This window comes from Arachis duranensis, chromosome 9 (assembly GCF_000817695.3).
Source record: "Arachis duranensis cultivar V14167 chromosome 9, aradu.V14167.gnm2.J7QH, whole genome shotgun sequence".
Taxonomy (NCBI): Eukaryota; Viridiplantae; Streptophyta; class Magnoliopsida; order Fabales; family Fabaceae; genus Arachis; species Arachis duranensis.
The window spans coordinates 25,551,390-25,574,947 of NC_029780.3; the positions used below are offsets into that span (position 1 = coordinate 25,551,390).

The 23,558-nt window shown below is 33.4% G+C and overlaps 1 protein-coding gene and 1 pseudogene across 1 annotated transcript; both read right to left on the reverse strand.

Moving 5' to 3' along the window:
• Positions 1 to 6,643: 6,643 nt before the first annotated feature.
• LOC107465214 (lon protease homolog 1, mitochondrial) lies at positions 6,644 to 17,593 on the reverse strand (the record flags this gene model as incomplete). Its single annotated transcript, XM_016084203.2, is given in 20 exon segments — positions 6,644 to 7,078; positions 7,509 to 8,018; positions 8,608 to 8,859; positions 9,256 to 9,357; positions 9,513 to 9,680; positions 10,263 to 10,376; positions 10,574 to 10,678; positions 10,778 to 10,908; positions 11,505 to 11,629; positions 12,470 to 12,641; positions 13,075 to 13,114; positions 13,779 to 13,865; positions 13,944 to 14,009; positions 14,195 to 14,293; positions 15,727 to 15,849; positions 15,960 to 16,001; positions 16,192 to 16,257; positions 16,338 to 16,529; positions 16,626 to 16,691; positions 17,188 to 17,593. Coding segments are annotated over 20 exon segments (2,988 nt in total). The 3' UTR covers positions 6,644 to 6,874.
• A 1,497-nt stretch (positions 17,594 to 19,090) lies between these two features.
• The window catches only part of LOC107465207 (uncharacterized), a 17,932-nt pseudogene continuing 13,464 nt past the window's right edge, over positions 19,091 to 23,558 (reverse strand).

A 23,558-nucleotide genomic window follows, 5' to 3' on the forward strand; every position in this document is an offset into this window, starting at 1 on the left:
TTTTTTATTTTTTAAACTCCAAAATGTTAACATAACATCAAAATTTTTGTTGATTTAATATATACAAGGATTTTTTAAAACAAAAATATTATTATTGTTTTTTTTTCTTTCATTGGAATTGTTTTACTCTCAAATTACATTAACCAATGTACTCCAAAAAGTAATATGTATATACAACAAATTCACATAAAATATACAAGAATAATTCATTTGCATTAAGAAATAAACATTTCATTTGCATGAAAAATAAATATCTGTATGCAAATAAAACTTTCACCGCATACCTTCTCATCAACACTTAAATTCACAATGTTACCATCTGATTGATTAGAATGGAGGAGCATGGGGTACTAGAACTTTCCTCACCCATTGATGACTTCATCAATGATACTAATAGCATGCCTTCAACACCAACTACGGTAATGAGTTCGGGATAGCAACAGCAGCGCCTCTCTTGGTGATCACGAGACAACAGCTGTGACGACGGTCCTGGTGTCGTGAATCAGAGCGACGGAAGAATCACAGGAATGTGAATGAAATGCACGGGGTACAGCATTCTGCTGCGTCTACACGAGGTGTGGGGGACAGTGACGTTCTCGAAAGAAAAAGACATCTTGCCACAAAGCTGTCTCCAGCGACGATAATGAGTTGTGGACATGCATAGACCGGAGAGAGACTGTGTAGACTATGCGACAGACATCAAAAATGAAGTTATGGTGGAATTGGGAGTAACCATACATAGTGTGAATATATTTAGGTGGTAATCCTAATTTTTTAAAATTTAAAATCTAATAATAATTAAGTAATTAAAAATCTGAATTTTAATTTTAATTTTACCTTTTTTTTAATTCATTGTTTGCATTGTTTACTTATATGCGTTGTTCCCTATATTTTCTCAAAAAGATATAATCCAAGCTTTGCTTTACCTCCTTGACAAAATTCTTCCCATCCAATCTGAATTCCAATCCTTTAACACAGCGTCCCATGTCTCTCACGATAAACCACACGTAAAAAAAAGATGATGAAATGATTCAGTAAGACAGTCATACAGAACACAATTTGTCATAGAGTAATGAATGATACACATGCATCTACTTACTTTATTTCTAGTGTTCCATTTCTCAAGTTTTACAAACCAAGTCAAATCAAGTGTTACATAATTTTTTTTATAATTTTTCAACGATAACAAACTAATCAACGTAAATACAAAAACTACAACTTTTAGCATTTATAGGTGAAATTATTTCTGTATTAAGAAAATAAAAAAAATTGTCAAACATAAAAAGAGATCTTTCATTTGTTCAAACTCTTCCCAATGCTAAACCAAACACTCTCTTAGACTCTTAAGGTTTATAACGTCAAACCAACTTTTCTTTCTTCCTCTCCATCTTAAGTTGCTGCTTCTAACACTTGACACTAAAAAAACACTTCACGCACGTGCTGCCGCCAACTCCGACTCGTACCACTCACAACCTTAACCACGCTCCACGGTATTATTCTCTTCGTTGAATTGGCATAACCCTTCATATCCATAATCCGTGAACTCATCTTTCATACCCAACAAACAACAACAATCTCACACTCCAACTACCTCTTTCTTCTTCAATCCCCACACAATAATAATCTTCATTTACAAATCAAAGTATACATTACAAGAGCAGAGAAAAAAGACCAAGAAAAAGAAACCCAACAACAAACTCTTATATGGTGTTCGGTCGAAAAATTGGCTATGCCTTTGTTCCATAATCTCTTCCTCTTTCCTAATCTTCCTTCTCCTAATGGGGATTGTAACTCGTTACTGTATCTACTCAATCGAACAAAACAATGGTAAAGTTTATGATTGGACATTTAAGGTTTTGTGGTTCATGTTTTTGGCAAGTGGAGGGATAAGTGCATGTTCTAGTGCTGTTTTGTTTGGTGTAAGAGATTAAATGATTTGGAAAAGTAAGAAAATTTCGAATGTGCAAATTTCAATAACACCACCATGATCATCAACAAGAGCAAGATCGGAGGAGAGAGAGCTTGAAAGATTTCCCCATCAGACTCTAATGGAATCTACCAAAGTGCATTTGGTGCAAGGCCTGATCTCAAGAGTAAGTAATTGCATATTTTCGAGAGAGAAACTCTTACAACTAGTAATTTTTTGTTATTATTATTAAATTATTATTTTATTAATTTATATGTGTAAATTCTGAAAAATTATAAATATAAATTGTATTGATTTATAAATATAAATTATATTGATGTATGTGTGTAAAATTCTAGTAAATATATGTGCAAATTATATATTTTTTATTTATAAAATATTTGAATATGTGTGTAAATTATTATTAATTAAGTGCTGGCCAAAAATGATAATATTTATTCGAGAGGTAGCATTCTCTTTTTGAAAGGTTGATGCTGTAAAGAGTTTTTTTCTTTTTATTTCAAATATTTTGTAATTATTATTATTATTATTATTATTATTAATGCCAAAATTAATTATTTTTTTAACATTAAAATATTTTTCTCTTTAAATATTTGCTTAAAATTTTTAATGAATGAAACATTACACCTTAGATGTAGTGTTCTTTTTAATTAATATTCTAATTTTTTTAAAAATTTTCATTTCTGTAATCAATCTTTTTTCTCTTTATATATGTTACTAAGCGCAGTTATTTTTGTTAAAGTTTTTTAATTATTTGAGTAGATTTATATTAATTTTTTTTATAGATATTCTTAGTAAAAAACAACAATTCTTTTTTGAGGGATGTTTAACTAACATCTTTTCTTTTATTTGCAAAACCTACACTCCATATCCGATCTGTACAAAATTAAGATACATACTCTTGTTTATTTTATAAAAAGCCTTTTAATAGTAATCATATATATGCAGATTAGTGATTTCTTTTAGTTGATTCATATTAAAAAATAATATAAGATATGTATTTTGTTTATATAATAATTTATATTACTTTATATTTTCTCACATAATATAAAATATTTTAACTTGTTGCCAATTATATTTAATTAGTTTTTACATATTTTATGATTAATGATAAAATGTTAAAAATATAATTTATTTCATCAGCAATATTTTATTTGAATCAACCAAAATAGTTGGTTCTAATCTGCATATATTTGATGTAATTTTCTATTATGATCAAGTAATTAAATACTAATTGGCTGCTCATGATAATTCAGAAATTCTGTATGAGTGCAAAGGCGAAGATGTTGGAGTAATGGTTTGTGGGCCCAGGAGCATGAGACGAAGTAGCCGAAATTTGTGCTTCTAGTCAGCCCACAATCTTCACTTTGAGTCCATTAGCTTTAATTGGTTATAAATGATTCACACTTATATTACAATTTAAGATGTTGTATATTTATCATCTTATTGTAATATTAATACATGCTTGTTATTTTGTTACTAGTGAATTAGGTACTTTTCTACTTAGAGTTAAAGCTCCATTTTAGTCTTTAAGATTGGCAACTTGCACCGATTTAATTTTTGAGATTTCAATTATTTTAAATTAGTTTTTGAGATTCAAAAAATACACTACATTAGTCTCTTCCTCATTTTCTGTCATCGGAGCACTGACGTCGTCAATAACGTAGTCGATTTGAAATCATTTGTGTTTGACGCTAAAGATACTTTAAAATGACATTGTTTGCCTATGAAAAAAAAAATAAAACATTACTCCTCTTTTGTCATCACTCTTCTTCCTATTCAACTTTTCCCTAATAGTTGCAGGAAAAAAAATTCACTTCCATAAGTGACAAAAATGAGTAAATGGTAGCTGCGTTAGGATTTCTGAAAACTACCGGATCACCGTATAGTAATCCAAACAAAAAGCTACTTATTTAAATTCTGTTGCACCAGGATTTGTTGTTGATCCAAATTTTGTTGCACCAGAAATTGTTGTCGTTCTTCTTTTAAGTAGTGATCAACATGCACCTGTTCAACCTCCTCCAAAAGTTGCACCTCAACTCACTAAAGTCCAGAAAGTTGAGATCAAAATTTCTCAACTAAGTTACTCAGATACACAAGAGTCTCAAGAAGTAATTGCATTTAGTATAGCAAACCACATTTGATTTAATAGAACAATCAAATTAAATTTATGCAATATTTACAATGAAGAAAAGAAAAAAAAAAAGAAGAAGATGAAGATGAAGAAGTGAAGAAGAGTGACATAAATCTTATTTAGGTTATAAAAAAGGTTAGGTACAATTTTGGTCTCTAAAGTAGGGACCGAAAATTTGTTTCGTCTCCAACTTTTTTTATATATAAAATCATTCCTAAGGTTTAACTTAGTTTTAAAATTGTCTTTTTTACCAAAATTTTAATTTTTATACTAAAGTACCCCTAATTAAAAAAATTATAAAATGAAAAAAAAGAAAGAGAACACAGGAAAGAGGGAAGGGCAGAAGGGAAGAAGAAGAAGGGGAAAGGTAAGAGAGAAAGACAAAAAAGGGGGAAGAGGAAGGGCGAGGGACGGACGAGGGGAAGAAGAAAGGGGAATGGTGAGGGACGGATGGATGTCGACACCAGTGTTCGACGTCAACGCTAGCAGATCCGCGAGGGTGGATGTCGCGCGCTGCTCGCCGTTTCTGCTTCTCGCTCACTCGCTCACCGGTCATCGCTGCTCCTCATCACTTGCCGATGTGCTTTGCATTCTCGCCACCGGTCTTTCATAGGGTTCCAATTTTACTTCTAATTTGTTGATTTTGTTAATTATATTGTTGACTCTTCTATTTCTTTTGTTATTGTTGAATATTTTTTATTTGTGGATTTGTTGATTTTGATAATTACATTATTTTTTATTATGATTCTATTATTGTTGTTGATTCTAATTCCATTCTACTTCCATGGTTCTTCTGCTTCTGTTTCTTCTGATTCTGATTCTAATTTCATTATCCATTGTTGTTGTTGATGTTTCTGGTTGCTTTTACTTCTTCTTTTTTTGTTCTTTGGATTTGAGAGAGATAGTGATGGAGATTATACAGATTTATTTTTTTATTTCTGTTTCTGTTTTTTTTATGTTTATTATATTGTTTCATTGTTGTTGTTGCTGGTGCTTTGATGAAGAAGAAGAAAAAAAAGCAATGACGTTGTGTGATGGAGAAGAAGAAAAAGAAGAATAGAAAATGAGGATTTTGATGAAGAAGGGGAAGGATATTTTGGTCCGAAGGACGATTTTAAAACTGAATTAAACCTTAAGGACGAATTCAAATGCAAAAAAAAAGGTTGGAGATGAAAAAATTTTCAACTCCTACCTTAATGACCAAAATCGTACTTAAATGAAACACGATTAAATTGGAGTAACTCCACTTTTATGCCATATTATCTAACCGTTACTATGTTTAGTGTGGCAAGAATTGGTCATGACGGTGTTAGTGCTCCAATGATAGAAAATGAGAGAGGGACTAATGTGGTGCATTTTTTTGAATCTAGGAGACTAATTTAGAGTAATTGAAATCTCGATGACTAAATCCGTGTAACTCATGGATCACAGGGACCAAAGTGGGATGTAATTCTTTCTATTTACTAAAAATATAAGATAGTAATATATGTATGAATATTTAAGATGATGATAGGTATTTACGTTGGTGTTTATTTTAGTACAATGATAAAGTTTTTGTAAATTCTATCTAATCCTCTCTAAAATAACATGTAATTTATCATCTATGATATATCAACTTCTAATTGAATGTTATCTTAATGATAACTAACTATACTTGTAACTTAAATTACCTCAGTTTAATTAGAGTTAATATCTTAACCATAGCAAAATCATTTTATAATTAAATTATTATTTAAAATGAGTAATTATCTAATTTTTTAAAATATTAATAACCAATATTTTTTTTCAAATAATTCTTTCTAAAAGAACACTTTTGAGTTTTTTTTACTTGAAGCATATTATCACTCTTTAATATAACCGCTCACTATCTAGCGTGATAATAATTGAATACTTTAAATATCATTTTATTTTTTTATTTTTTGTCTTTTTTTATATTTTTATCAAATTGTAAGATATTTTTACTAAATTATAAACCCGGTAAACTTTTAAAGTTTTAAATAAATCTAACTATTCATGCTAAAATTTTAATATTATTAGATAAAATCAATATAAAGAATGATATATCATTATCAAAAGAAATAATAAAAAATTGGATAGGAATGAGATTTTATGAGTTCAGCTCTACCAAAGTATGTTCAAGTTAATTACTTGATGAGGTGAACGATTTTGAGTACAATTTTAAGAGGCACGACAACAATGAAAAAATGGAGAGGAGTGAAAACCATTAGAGAGAGTTAAGATACCTGGTTTGGAAAAAGTTTTTTAATTTTTCTTCCGTGTTTTGAAAAAAACTATTCGGAAAAAATAGGATTAATTATTAATATTTTAAAAAGTTATTTTAAAGAGAATTGAATAAAATTTAACTAAACATGTAAAAAAGTAATTTATATATTATTTTAGAGAGAGTTGCATACATGTAAAAATACGATACATATATATTATCTATATTAGTATTTAGCTTTTTTTTTAAATATATATTATATTATTTTTTATACTAAAATGTCTTTATGATTAATTAAAAAGGGAAAGACAAAAACTCTATTCTCCTTCAGGCATGAGCACTCCCCATCTTGTGAAAACAATTTGATACCGAACATCTCAAGTCTCAACTATAAAATATAAATGTACATATTATTACACTCGGTTACAAAATCTGAAAGAGAAAATGATACTTCTCCTGTGCCCAGCAGATGAATTTAAACGTCCAAGAAACACTGGCATTAAATTAAATACAAAAATATAGTACAAAATTCAGGCTGGTTACCAGCACGTCAAAGAATTGAGTTTCAAATAAAGGATGATCCTACAGAGCATTATAGTGAGACTGACTTCTCCGAATGCTGGGAATTGTCATCATCAAAAGCCAAATCAAAGATCTGCATGAAGTCATCAACAAAATGAACATCAAGACCTTCTTTAACATTTGGTGCCAGCTCGTCAAAGTCTCTCCTGTTGGCAGAAGGGAATACGATGGTCTTAACTTCGCTTCTCCTCGCAGCTATTGTTTTCTCCTTAACCTGCACCATATTCAAAGCATTGCATGAGTCAAGGAATGCAAATAAATAATCCATATCACCAAAAATTGGGCAAGGGTTCATAGAGGTTTGTATTCTTTTTCCATTTACGGGTAGTTTTTCTTTGGTGTCTTTCCATTTATAGTTAGTTAATATGCTAAAATATATTTTAGTTACAGAAAATGGTTTTATCTTTTTCAAATAATTATAAAAATACAACATTGTCTTCGACTTTAAAATAAAATAATTTTCAAGATCAAGTAGGCCTTTAATTGCAAAGTAGATACTGAAAGCAGGTAGCCAACGCATGGACAATACCATTTCCTTTCATAAAGAAAATATTAAAGAGAAAAAAATAAATAAATATGTAAGCCTGACTGCAGCTAAAGATTATAACCAATAAGATCGGAATAAATGGCATTTCTCAACCTACCCCGCCAATGGGAAGAATCTTTCCGGTGAGTGTGACTTCCCCGGTCATTGCCAGATCCTTTTTTACAGGCTTCTTCATAGCAAGGGACAACAATGAAGTAGTCATCGTGCAGCCAGCACTAGGTCCGTCCTTTGGTGTAGCCCCTGCAGGAACATGGAGATGTAACTTTGAATTTGCAAAGAAACGATTTTCTGGTTCCTTCTCCAGTAGTATTCTTCTGGCAACTGTATGAGCTATCTGAGCACTTTCTTTCATCACATCCCCCAATTGACCAGTGAGGTTCAGGGCTCCTTTTCCATCCCCTTCCTCGACAAGTGTTGTCTCTATATAAAGGGTAGAACCACCCATAGCTGTCCAGGCAAGACCCATGACAACCCCAATAGGTGTCTGATCGTAGATGCGTTCAGCATGGAAGACAGGCTTGCCAACATAGTCAGCTATATTTGATTTATCAACCAACACTTTCTCAATTGTCGTAGTTTCAATTTCCTTATCTTCATCACTTCCTTCCTGCCAAAATCAAGATCCATACAAATGAGCAAACAAGTGAGCTGTTGGACAAAATAATTCAGGTTTATAGAAAGAAAACACATCAACTGCTAAATGTGTGTGCCGATATTGGTAGAGGCTGTTCAGATACGAGTATAAAATACATTTTTTCCATCATTTTTTTGGGCCAATATAGAACTGTTATACCATGTTTGGACATGTGAGAAGAAGACCGACAGAACACCCAGTCAAGAGGGGGATGAGATGGAAAATGGACAAAGGGTGAAAGGCAGAGGAAGATCTAAGAAGACCAGCCATGAGGTGGTCAAACGAGATCTCCATGTAGAGAGACATGATACATGACAGAGGTCAATGGCGTCGTTTGATTCATGTAGCCGACCCCACCTAGTGGGACAAGGCTTTATTGTTGTTTGTTGTTGTATAGAACTGTTATACCATAACATCAAGTAATGTATTGGAGAGTTACTAACTTTTCATTCACTAATACTCGGTTTTATTTGGTAACTGAATCAATTGCCACAAAGTAAATTTAACGAAAAAAATAAAAAAATCATATATATATGCTCCCAGAAAAGTTAACATTACATACCTTCACATCTGTCAATTGGTTTTCAGGAGATTCAGATTGATCAACTGGTAGATCTGTTTGCTCCTTGTCAACTTCATTGTAAGGCTCACTCATTTGTTCAGGGTTACTACTATCTGCTACCATGGAGCTTTCCTTCTGATTGGGATCTGGATGTGATTCAACATTATCTTCTTCAACTCTTTTAGCCTCAACAGATTGCACACTAGCAACAGTGGCTTTTGTCTCCCCTTTCCTCACTAGTTGTAGTGCTATCTGCAATACCACAAACAATATTTTGGGCCCAGGTAACCAAAGCATTTACTAAAATTCAAATATATTGAAATATAGCAATCTCCAAATTGAAATCAAACAGCTAAGTCAATATTAAGAAACAACCAACAGGAGATAAATAAGTGCAACTGAATATAAATATAGCGGCTCTTGCTCCTTTGACACCATACTTAGAACATTGCTAATGGTTATGGGCAACAACCTACTATTAACAATAGCACATCTTTAATTCTGCCATAACAATTCACCATTTCACTAAACTTTTACTTTGTCCAATGATAGCCTAACTATGCCATGTCATTTACCCAAACTTGGAACTTGCTATACAAAGATATTCAATACAATTGAACTATATACATGCAGACTTAAAGGCAGCACCTTTCGATATATTTTCTCTATGTGCTTTTGGAGATTCCTGACACCTGCTTCTCGGCAGTAATTTTCTATCAAGGAAAGAAGAGCAGCATCGGTCACTTCCACCTGAAGCAAGTTCATTTTTGTAGTTAATATTTAGTCGATAAAAATGAAAATGGCTATAAAAGATGGCATCGTCATGTTTGCAGTAACCATGGATTTCAAGTATGACATTCTTTGTGTATAAAAGGGACTACAACATGGGTGGAAAAGAAAAGTACTTGTTCTGGCTTGATTCCACATGCTTCTCGTGTACTCTTCTCCAGATAATCTCTGGCGATGTGCATTTTCTCGTCAGTGATGTATCCAGCAATAGCAACAACCTCCATCCTATCCAACAGAGGGTTTGGTATCATTTCCACTACATTTGCAGTGCAAACAAAGAGAACCTGTGGAAATGATTTCAATGGTAAGTCATGTGGTTAACATGTTGAATAACCAAATTTTCCCCTAGAATACTATCATTAGCCACGCAACCATAGTTATCAAAACCGAGCCAATAATCGAACCAATCAAGACATTGGGTTAGTGGTTAAAGTAATAGGTCACTGGCCTAACCGTTTAAATAAAAATTAGTTAATTCAATTTCATTTCATTTATATATATATATATATAACAAATAACAACTTAGCCTAGCAGTATTGCGGTAAGCTTGCCTAGGCATACTAGGAGAACCTGGGATTGATTCCTGAGTTATATAAAACAGGTGCTAATGCCATGCTGACGTCATTGCTTCTGTGACCTGCCGGTTCACTTGGTCCGTTTAAACCAGGTTTGACCGGTTTTCAGTGGGTTGACCAAGTTTGACCAGTCTAAATACTAAATTAGACCTGGTAGGGTTCAGTTCACCAGCTTTTCGGTTGAACCAGCTAATTTGGTTTGATAACTATGCACACACCCCACTTGAACATAGACATGAACATATTACACATACAAAAGGATGTCACCATTCAAGCTACCAAATATTTTACCTTTGATAAATCAATGGGAACATCAAGATAATGGTCCAGAAAATTAGCATTCTGCTCCGGATCCAAGAGCTCTAGCAAGGCACTTGCTGGATCACCAGCATGTCCTCTGCCCAACTGTCAATTGAATAAAACAAATATTCAAATATGAATACCAAAATCATCCTTCTAAATTCTAAAAGAACATTTAGGGAGGAAAATAAAAATGATGCAGCATATTTATTTTGACCCAAGGGAGAATAGAATACCCAATTCAAATAAATTGAACCAACTACCAATTTATTAATAAATTGAACCAACTACCAATGTATTACTTTGTCAATCTCGTCAATCAAAACAAGAGGGTTGGCTGTCCCCACATTCTTAAGGCATTGTACCATCTTTCCTGGCATAGCACCAATATAGGTTCTACGATGACCCTGTAAGATGGCGTATATATGATTCAGAACACTACCTCATTTGTTGCCACGGAACTAGCATATAATTTAACCTTAACAAGGAGACAGAAAATTAGCTACCTTTATTTCAGCTACATCAGCTAATCCTCCTACAGAGAAACGGAAGAACTTACGGTTCAAGGCACGTGCAATTGAACGGCCAATACTTGTTTTGCCCACTCCAGGTGGACCAGAAAGACAGATTATTTTTCCTGCAAATATGAAAAAGATCAGGAATCATGTCAACCTTTTTGAAAATGAAACGATGATAGGCACCATAGGCAATAAATACACCATGATATTTAGAAGACTGATACAGTCAACCAAGTTATTAATCTTCCAAACTTCTATGCATAAAAAGTTAATTTAAATAAACATAACTAATAACATACTCCACAGCTTACACTGGCATGTTCTCCCATAACATAAAATAATTTTTTTTTGGGTAAAATATATGTAAATAGTCTATATATATATATATATATATATATATGAAATCAAGCATCAAGATATGTGGTGATTAAAGATTTCTTAGCAAAAGCATCTCTGCTTTAAGAAATGACATCACTATAGTATCTGTAAAACTTGGCGGACACTAGATACATTACTATTGATATTATATTCAATCAATTAGCTGTAAGTGTCAATTAGGTTAGAGTAGAATCAATTATAAATGATTATGTTTATCTTTAGTAGGTATTGTAATGATTAATTAGTGTATATAAATATATGAGCTGAGGAGTTCAGAAGCCTCAAGCTTTTCACGTTAAATCACTGTCTAAACAATTACAAAAATGAAAATGATTACCTTGAGAAGTCCCTCTTAGTTTCCCAACAGCTATGAATTCCAATATCCTTTCCTTCACATCAGTTAATCCATAATGATCTTCATCCAGAATCCCTTGTGCCCGAGTAACATCGAAGTTCTCATCACTGGATTTTGAAATAATAGATCAACCAAATTATATGAGATTCACAACAGTCATAGTAAAAGTAAAGAACGCTACACATGGTCCATTTGCTTTTAGTTCTGAAAAAAAAATTTAAAAAAATGAGAGGAAAGAATTAAGTCAAACAGATTACCTAAGAGGAATTGACGTTGAAAGAATTAACTTTTGTTTTTGGATATTTTATAAGGACAAAACAATATTATTTTCAAAGGCATGATTACCAAAAAGAATATCTACTTCTACTATATATAATCTACTTCTACATCTACGTCTACTATTTATAATCGGAATTGGGAACACCGGCGGGGTTTGGACATTTGGTGCACAATTTTTTTTCTATAATATCCTTCATCATATATGTCAATAAAAATACATTTTTTTGTTATTTATAAGACTTGAATCCAATACCTCATTCTTATACTTACCTTCTTGACTTATCTCACATTTATTATTATTACACATTTAATATATATAAAAGGATATAGATTAATAATAGCAACTAAAAGTGGCTTATTAATTCATTAGTATCATATAATTCAAGCATCCTTAGTTGAGTAGATGTTATTATAGGCTAATAATGAAATTTCATCTTATCAGACTCATTCACTGTTCCCAGAATCTACTGAAAACTCTATCTACGCATTTTAGTTAACACCACAAAAAACCACCAAAAACCCTTTTTGACTTGTTCTAATTTGAACTATCAACCACATCTGTCCAACCCAAATAAATGGTAACAGGGATGTTATAAGATATCCTTGAAATCACAAATTTCAATTCCTACAGCCAACAGTAATAAGAGCAAAGTTCTGTAAACACAAACCTGTATTCGCCCCAAGGTAGTGCAGTCAACCAGTCCAAGTAGTTACGGGTAACACTGAATTCACTAGAACTAGCCTCCAACAGTTGCAGCTTTGTGAGTTCTTCGTCTATGACTTGCAAAACATGAGGGGGGCATTTTTCTCTCTTTGGTTCAATCCTTTCCCTGAATTTACCTTAAATAAAAGAAAAGGTAATTCTATTTTAGCAACAAGCCAAAAAAAACTTCACCAGAGAATACAACCATTCAGCCATACTTGATGGAATGGCTGGAAGCAATATAACTCAAATATGATCAGATTATTACTGCAGGCCGGCCAGAATATGAAAAAACTATAACAAAGAGAACATTCCTACACTTATTATGCAGCCACAAGATTTAAAGGATACTGCATAGAAACACAGAGGTGAGGACAAGATAAAGTTAAACCAGTCAAGTGAGAATCATTTAGTGATTTCTAAGTCATGAAGACTTTGATCACTAATTAATTGATTCAACAATGATCTTTCCTACATGCTTATATACACAATCAACCTTGAGGCAAGAAATGAGAAACAAAAAGAAGTGTATCATCCTGATTTACAAACATATTATAGAGCAGAACATACTAGTGAGAGCTGTCTTATCATCAGTCTCCAGACCCAATTCCTGTAAATACACCAAAAGAACGAATAAACAATAAATTCTGACCAACTATATCATTTGCAAAGGATAATAATTTAACTCATGTTAGGAGAACTGTATTGCATATTTCTTTCAAATTTCTATGCATGGTTAGAGCTACTAATTGACTTTAACTGACACAACAGATGAGCCATTTTGGCCATTGATGAGCTTAGCAGTGGTCTACACATGATGCCACCATCTCTCTCAGCAGTGTGTAGAACCACTGCTGGCATTCTATTCGGTGATGTTTCTGGACATTTTGTTTCAAGTAGCAATCAAAACAATATGTATCTATAGGAGTATAGGTTGAGAAAAATGCTGAGCGTATATCTGCTGTATTGTTTACTATATTCTAGGGAAGTCACACAGGCCAAGTAGTTACATTTTTCTATAGTCGTTATCTTGTGGTTTTGAAAGTTTTGGTGTCAATCTAGGGCATTGATCTTGCTGCTGGTATTCCCCTTATGCTAATACTTGTAGGCAATTTAAAATAAAGGATTGAAGAATAGAAGCTAAATCAAATATGCAATGAACCAAACTTTCTAGTTAGAAAATAGGTTGACAAGCCAGAAATAAAAAGTTGTTCAGCATTACAGGCACACCGATGTATTACATAACCAAATCATGAGAGATTTGTAGTTTGTACCTTCTTTATGGCCTTAAGTTGCTCATTTAACAAGTAACGGCGCTGCTCACCACTTATCTTTTCTTCAATTGCTTTTGCAATTGATTCCTAACAAAATCAACACCCGCGTCAATATATGATGAAAATTTGAGGGGAGCATAAAAGTGCATTCAAAGGAACTATTACCTGAATCTTACTGATTTCCATCTCTTTCTTTACCAACTCCAGTGTGAGTTTTAATCGTTTATACACCTGTTCAGCAAAATCAGAAACAATAGTTCCAATATTATAATTTTAAAATTCCACAGGTTCACTTATTTATATGTTAATTGAAATTAAAACTGATTATAGCCTCAGAAATATCTATATTTTTATATATAGTCTGCAATGCATAAAGCCAATCTTTCTCAGCGTAAGTGGCAAAGTGCAGTACTCACATCTAACTCTTCAAGAACTTCTTGACATTGCAATTTGTTTGCCCCGGATATTGCAGCTCCAAAATCTGCTAGCTTCGGATAAGTGAAATCACCTATATGCTGTGCATTTTAAAATGAAGAAAGTCAACGTGACATGATAAAATAATATAGGTTAAGTAATTAACTAAGATCCAATATTAATTGTCATAACCGTCAAATAAAGTCGTACTGCATCATTCATGCTTATATGTTTCACAAAAAGAAAACTTATGAAAACAATAAAAAAAAAAGAGAGAAAAAGATAGCCATTGTATAGTACATGATCGTATAGTCCATTCAGTTGCTTATAGGTTGTAAAAAGAATATAGTTTCACTATCCTGCAGTTATGTTATAAAAAGAATTTTCTTTCAGAAAATTCCTCATTATTTACAAGGAACATACTGACTCAACCAAATAATTGAAATATAATAATGGACTGAAAGCTCTTGATCTTCTGATTGAAATGGAAGTTATATTTAAAAAAATGATTGTTGATTTGTTTGCTGTAAATGCAGCTCATATCTCATATCAGACAGATAGATAATATTTCAATTTTCAATTGATATGACATGAAACAAACTAAAGTATTCTATAATGTATTAACGTCAAACATGCACAATGGACAATTATATTAAATTAAACAACAAACTTTTAGTTTCCTCCACAGCAAACCTAAGGTAAATGATTATTACAAAACCCACATTATGTTGCAAGGATGCCTAACAAGTCCATATCACCAAGATCCAGCATATTTGAATTTGAGTGATGCTTCTTGAATACATGAAAATTGTGAAAGCTATCACATTTTTGGGGTTCTCAACATTGTACAATAAAGCAATCAGGACAAAGGAAAATGAAAGCATGTGCAACAACTGAATTTGAGGTTGGGGGTTAATTATGTTAAAAGGACCCTGGGCCTTGGATAGGAATTAGTTAATTAGCAAGAAGAAATAAAAGAGATTATGGTTATTAGAGGTGTAGAACAGGTTCAGATGAGAAATTAGTCATTAAGTCTGGGGAGCAAGGGAACTCTCAAATATTGCTAATCCATTGTGGTTTTGTATACAAGAATAATGCTCACTTAACATTCTGATCCCGTTCCAATGGATGTATATGTCTATATGTTAACAGTTTTAGTCATTAAAAACACATTAAAAAGGTACATTTTCAAGGAATTTAATATGTGGTTAATGAGAATAATAATAATTTACCCACCCTTTACCAAACATTTTTGTTCCTCACTAAACCTTTCATATTTCTTCCTTCTACCACTTCGGTTCCACTCGCAGTAAAATTATCAAAACTGATGGATAATAACTATTTTCCATGTGACAAGATGGTGTGATAGATCAATTCATTGGATTTGTTACAATATTAAGAAAAGATTCATTTAGTCAAGTAACTTAAACATGAGACACTAGAAAGTAATTGATGCAAACAAACAGTGCCACATAAACAAAGGATAACTCCAATTCCCTCTCCCTAATAAACTCATATAGAGAAAGATCCAAACCTTAGTGTAAGTCTGGACGTGGTCTCTCCAAAGGGAACTTGTTTTAAGAACATCCCTTAGGGTTGATATAACCTCAAAAGATGTGGCCTTTATAAGATCATCATCTTTATTATATGGCTTATCCTGCAGCACCAAGTAAAACCACATAAAACTACAATAACAAGGCAAAGAAACCTATTACTCCTGACCAAGATGTAGACTAAGGAAACAATAGATAGCAGTTACAAACGAACCTTGAGATGATCAACTTTTACAGTAAGTGGATCCTCACTAACCTGTAGATAAGACACAAGTTTTCACATCAAATAATCATCAGAATATTTTAGACGCATACTAAGAGAAATGATTATTTGTAAACAGAAATCCCTTTCAAATGCGAGAAACACCCAGTTATACAAGTAGGATGGCACAAAAAGATACATCAAACATCAATTTTTCTGTGTTTTCCATTTGGTCAATGCATACCATCTCTGTTATACGTAGACGCCGATGACCAATCAGAATCACCTGTTCCCCATGGATGCTCGAAATCTGGCATTGAAAACAGGATTAGCGACAAAACCAGATGCAAATATTCAAGATATGTAAGTCATTGATTCAAAAACTCATACTTGAGCTAGAGTCCCAACTTCATGAAGACGATTAAACAGCTCTTTTCCTTTTAAATCGTACACACTTTTTTCCGTTTCAGAGCCAGATACTATGCTTGGATCAGCCCCTGGATCATCCTTAAGAAGGAAAGCACCAGCATAAGGGGCTTGTCTTTCTCGACTTTCCTGTAAAGCTGCTAACAATTTTGGATCCTGGATGAATAGTAAAATACCAATCAGACAACCATACTGGCAACTTTTTCAAGCTATATTTAAACATCAGTCCATCATTTTGATAAGAAACAGTACCTTAACATAGATTGGCATATAAAATCCTGGGAAAAGTGGCCGATGTGGCAATGGCAATGCCAAAACCTGATCCGAGCAAACATAAGAATACAAACATTTTATTATATTTTCCAAACGAGGAAAATGGTAATAAATCAATGAATAAAAGACATACCATTGATAAACTCCAAATATTTATTTTAGCGAGTAAAATAATTAAAAAAATGGACATTGAAACCATAGCTATATTTGCCTGATGAAGGAACAGCACAGTGTACTGTTGCATTGAGACAAGTAAGAATTCGCAGCCTTGGACACAGTTTACATATTAAAAATATATTTGTTTTATGTTAAATTAAAAAAAAAAAAACTAACTTGATCCATAACTCCACAGTCCACACCTTGCATAACAATGATAATTTACTACCTAACTACAATTTCGACACACACATTCTTCATTCATACACTTCAAAGTTCAAACTTAACTTCAAACACAGCATCAATAACCAAAAACCAAAATTCGGCAATTGTTGAAGACTAATTTAAACAACTACAGTTCTAAAATAAATCCCAAAAAACTAACAGTGAGGTAATCTTCAGGTCTGGGGTAAGTGGACACTATAGCCGAAGAAGCCTTCGCCTGCGCCTCGTCGGGGGCACCGGACTCAGTCGACTTCACTTCCGCGTCAACCGCCTTATCCGACCCGTCGCCAGAACCCGAACCAGAACAGAAAAATAAGCGCCCAACCGAGTTACCATTCCTCCGGCCCAACCCGCCAAGTGAATTGAGCACTCGGAGCAGCGGGGAGCTGGACTCAGCGACGGGCCGGAGCGCCGTGACCGCCGCGGCAGAGGGGAAGCGATGGTGGTGGATGCGGGAGGAGGAGGAAGTGATGAGCTTCAACATTGGTTTGTTCAATGAAGCAAAGGAGCGAATGGAATTGTTGAAATCGAAGGTTTTTGAAACATGCCCTAGAATACTGTTCGGGAATTTAGGAAATGGGGCTTAATTGTGCTGGAAACGTCCATGGATGCTGTTGAAAGAAGGAAATGGGAGGGGGTGTGTTATTTTGTTGAGGGTTAAGCCCTTCATAAACCCTCGCATGTCTAGTTTGACGAAACTAGCCTTTTGTTACTTACCACTGAAGTACGATTTTGTCCTTGAGAATATTTTCATATTTAATTATTTATTTAAATAAAAAACCCAAAGAATAACCTTGGCAAAATAATTACAAAATTTATCCCATTTTTATTTTAAAAAATTAAAATTCTTTTACTTATTTTTTGTTTTTAAATTTTAAGTCACACGAGTAGTGCTAGAGAGTCAATGACCTAAACGTATAATGTGTACAATGGGCTAAATCTTTGGTTTATGAATAAAATGAACATCACCTAGGTTCGAACTCTTGACCTTCCAGATCTGGAACTCTAATACTATGTCCTGAAACCACTCATTCCAAAAGCATAACCTAATAGGATAATGTAACACTAATAATCATATTTCTAATACTTTCTAAACCTTCATTGTACACATTGTACGCTTAGGTCATTGGTTCCCTATACTTTCTCTTTTTACACTTCTCTCTAAAATCTTACAAAACAACTTTTTTTTATAATATAAGAATAAATTCTCTCCATTTTTCTATCAATTATTTTATCAAGTATGATTTTTTATCATTTAACTATTTTTTTCACATATTTTATTTTAGTCTCACTTAAAAAATATATAGTGAGATATTACATTTTAAAACAACAATTAAGTGAAAAAAACTGAGAGAATACTGTAGCCATAAGCTTTTGGCATCTTAGAGGACAGGTTTTGTAAAATGATGTAGATAGTCTCGTCTAGTTAAAATTATTAGCTCAATTTATGTGCTAAAAATTCTTTCTAACATAATTCTAGTTAATCCTCTACTCTTTATTTTCTATCTATCAACTTCCAAATCAATTATTCTTTTGCAGCCAAGTATTAATTTTTTATATCGATCCTTTGTAGATTTAATCAACCCTTAATTGACATGAAGATGTTATTAGTATCTGAAGATCATCAATCCAAAAATTTTATGTATGAAAAATATGCAATATTAATCATAAATTTACAAGTACCTTTAATAATTTATATCTTTATCCATCGTTGCATAAATATTATCTAAACAAGTTTCTTCCCAAATTGAATTTCATTGTATGATGATTGATTCTCATATGCTATGTAGAGTTTCTCAATCAAACTCTCTAGAGAGATTGAAAATTTTGAAAAAAAAAATATATTGATAAAAAAGGATATACTATCATTTATATCAAATTTTAAAGATATTTAATTTTAACTTTTTTTTTTCTATTACTTGTTGCAGTGACGAAACCAAAAATTTCATAAGAGGGGGCCAATTAAATATAAAATATAACAAAAAATTAACAAAATATGATTTGTAGCATATATATCAAAAAAGTAATTATATTATATAAAAGTCAATGTTCAACTACATACTTTAAGATTTTGATATTTTTAAACTTGCTCGACAATGTTTCATGGAACTAAAATCATCAATTATCATCTCTGAAGTGAATTTTGAAGCAATTTCCTTTTCAATATATACAATCATACAATCTGCTAAAAATTCATCTTCCATCTTGTTTTGAAGCCTTGTTTTAATAATCTTCATAGCTGAAAAGGCCCGTTCAGTTGTTGCTGTTGTCACAGGAAGAGTCAAAACAAGACGAATTAATCTATCAATTAAAGGATATATATTTGATTTTCCTGTCTCTATCAATTTTTGACACAATTCAGCAAGAGTAGACAAATTCTAAAAATCTGGAGCTTTAACCACATCAAGTTCATAATGTTGTAACTCATAATCCAATTGAATCTTTTCTTACTTAGAAAAATCTAAAGAATAGAAATTCTTACAAGAATAGACAAATTCTGAAAATCTGGAGCTTTAACCACATCAAGTTCATAATGTTGTAACTCATAATCCAATTGAATCTTTTCTTGCTCAGAAAAATCTAAAGAATAGAAATTCTTTGCAAGATTGCATATGTTGCAAACACTGAATAACTTGAAAGCATCTTTAGGATCTAAAGATGTACTCAATATGAGGAGCTCGATTGCTTGCTCACTAAATCTACTATTTAGCTCTTTCAATTGAAAATCTATCACGCTAGTAAAAATGTCAACACGATAGTGGTGTTCAATAGTGACAACATCCTTTTTACGATGAGACCGAATTATGTCACTAAAAGAAGCACCCATATCAGGTATCTGAATAGCATGATCATTGCAGAAAGAACTAACTTTCTCCAAAAGTTCTCCCCAACTACTATCTCTTAACTGTTGAATCAATGACTTTGTACTAGAAATCAGATGCATAGCATTCAAAATGTCTTGAGATTTTTGTTGCAATGCTTGACAAAGTTTATCAGTGATTCCCATGATATCTTTCATCATATGCAAAATGAAAACAAAATCAAATGATAATAAAGATTTAAGAGCATAAGTAGCATCACCACGTTGAGAATATGTAGATCCATTAGTAGCCAAATCTTCCAGAACTGAAGTTGTTGCTCCAAACATACGTAAAATGCTACAAATTGAGTTGAAGTAAGAGCTCCACTTAGTATCTCCTGATCTTTTTAATGTGCCAATTTGATTTGCTCCCCTTCCTGTTTCAATTTGATTAGTTGCAACTAAATGGGAAATTTCAGTTGCATAAGCAGATCGTAATTCATCATTGCGTTTGCAAGAAGAGCACACAACATTGATAATATTACTCAAACTTTGGAAAAAAGCATGAACATCAACAACTTCTTTAGCCGCGGCAACAAGAGCTAGCTGTAATTGATGAGCAAAGCAATGAACATAATATGCATAAGGACATTCTTGAATAATTAAAGCTTGTAACTGATGAGCGGATAATTTATACGCTTTTTGGCATTGTTTTTAGGTAGTTTTTAGTAAGTTCAAGCTACTTTTAGGGATGTTTTCATTAGTTTTTACGTTAAATTCACATTTCTGGACTTTACTATGAGTTTGTGTGTTTCTCTGTGATTTCAGGTAATTTCTGGCTGAAATTGAGGGACTTGAGCAAAACTCTGAAAAAGGCTGACAAAAGGACTGCTGATGCTGTTGGAATCTGACCTCCCTGCACTCGAAATGGATTTTTTAGAGCTACAGAACTCCAAATGGCGCTCTCTCAACGGCGTTGAAAAGTAGACATCCAGAGCTTTCCATCAATATAAAATAGTACATACTTTATTCGGAAATTGATGACGTAACGTGGCGTTGAACGCCAAGTACATGCTGCTGTCTGGAGTTAAACGCCAGAAACACGTCATGATCCGGAGTTGAACGCCCAAAACACGTTATAACTTGGCGTTCAACTCCAAGAAAAGCCTCAACTCGTGGATAGATCAAGCTCAGCCCAAACATACACCAAGTGGGTCCCGGAAGTGGATTTATGCATCAATTACTTACTCATGTAAATCCTAGTAGCTAGTTTAGTATAAATAAGACTTTTTACTAGTGTATTAGTAATCTTTTGACAGTTTAATCTTTTGACTTTTTAGTCTTTTGACCACGTTTCATCTTTGGTCTCAGTTTTGTTTTATTCTTCATCTTAGGAGGCTATTGATCACGTTTTAGGGGGGCTGGCCATTCGGCCATGCCTGAACCTTTCACTTTTGTATTTTCAACGGTGGAGTTTCTGCACACCATAGATTAAGGGTGTGGAGCTCTACTGTACCTCAAGTTTCAATACAATTACTATTATCTTCTATTCAATCCTCTTTTATTCTTATTCCAAGATATACGTTGCACTTTAACTTGATGAATGTGATGATCCGTGACACTCATCATCATTCTCACCTATGAACGTGCGTGACTGACAACCACTTCCGTTCTACCTTAGGCCGGGCGCATATCTCTTAGATTCCCTAACAGAATATTCGTGGTATAAGCTAGATAGATGGCGGCATTCATGGGAATCCGGAAAGTCTAACCTTGTCTGTGGTATTCCGAGTAGGATTCCGGGAATCTGGAAAGTCTAACCTTGTCTGTGGTATTCCGAGTAAGATTCCGGTATTGAATGACTGTGACGAGCTTCAAACTCCTGAAGGCTGGGCGTTAGTGACAGACGCAAAAGAATCAATAGATTCTATTCCAACCTGATTGAGAACCGACAGATGATTAGCCGTGCTGTGACAGAGCATTTGGACTATTTTCACTGAGAGGATGGGATGTAGCCATTGTCAAGGGTGATGCCTCCAGACGATTAGCCATGCAGTGACAGCGCATAGGACCATTTTCCCGAGAGGATAAAAAGTAGCCATTGACGATGGTGATGCCCTACATACAGCTTGCCATGGAAAAGAGTAAGAATGATTGGATGAATGTAATAAGAAAGTAGAGATTCAAGTGGAGCACAGCATCTCCATACGCCTATCTGAAATTCCCGCTAGTGATTTACAAAAGTATTTCTATCCCTTTTTATTTTATTTATTTTTATTTATCCAATCTAATCACATTTGACTTTATGAGTCCACTTAACTGGGATTTACAAGATGACCATAGCTTGCTTCATACCAACAATCTCTGTGGGATCGACCCTTACTCACGTAAGGTATTACTTGGATGACCCAGTACACTTGCTGGTTAGTAAGGTATTACTTGGGCGACCCAGTGCACTTGCTGGTTAGTTGAACGGAGTTGTGACTTCAAATAGAGCCAATTATTAAATTTCATAAAAGTACAAGAAGTATGGATCACAATTTCTTCCACCAAGTTTTTGGCGCCGTTGCCGGGGATTGTTCGAGTATGGACAACTGACGGTTCATCTTGTTGCTCAGATTAGGTAATTTTCTTTTCAAAAATCTTTTTTTCAAAATTTTTCTTTTATTTTTTGTTTTTTTTCAAACTTTATTTACGAAAAAAATTAATAAAAATACAAAAAAATCATAAAATCATAAAAATCAAAAATATCTTGTGTTTCTTGTTTGAGTCTTGAGTCAATTTTTAAGTTTGGTGTCAATTGCATGCTTTTAAAATTTTTCTTGCATTTTTTGAAAATCCATGCATTCAAAGTGTTCTTCATGATCTTCAAGTTGTTCTTGACAAGTCTTCTTGTTTGATCTTGATGTTTTCTTGTTTTGTGTTGTTTGTTGTTTTTCATGTGCATTTTTCGTTTGTTAGAGTCCATGTATTAAAGATTTCTAAGTTTGGTGTCTTGCATGTTTTCTTTGCATAAAAATTTTTTCAAACAACCTTTCAGAAATTTTCGAACAAGAGAAGGAGATGGCAGCCGAAAATAATAATAATGCAAGGAGAATGCTTGGTGACTTCACAAAGCCAACGTCCAAATTTGATGGAAGAAGCATCTCCATTCCTGCCATTGGAGCCAATAACTTTGAGCTGAAACCTCAGCTAGTTGCCTTAATGCAACAAAATTGCAAGTTTTATAGACTTCCATCTGAAGATCCTTACCAATTTTTAACTGAGTTCTTGCAGATTTGTGAGACTGTAAAGACGAATGGAGTTGATCCTGAAGTCTACAGACTCATGCTTTTCCCTTTTGCTGTAAGAGACAGAGCTAGAATATGGTTGGATTAACAACCCAAGGATAGCCTGGACTCCTGGGATAAGCTGGTCACTGCCTTCTTGGATAAATTCTTTCCTCCTCAAAAGCTGAGCAAGCTGAGAGTGGATGTTCAAACCTTCAAACAAAAAGATGGTGAATCCCTCTATGAAGCTTGGGAAAGATACAAGCAGCTGACCAAAAGATGTCCATCTGACATCTTTTCAGAATGGACCATATTAGATATATTCTATTATGGTCTATCTGAATTTTCGAAAATGTCATTGGACCATTCTGCAGGTGGATCTATTCACCTAAAGAAAACGCCTAAAGAGGCTCAAGAACTCATTGACATGGTTGCAAACAACCAATTCATGTACACTACTGA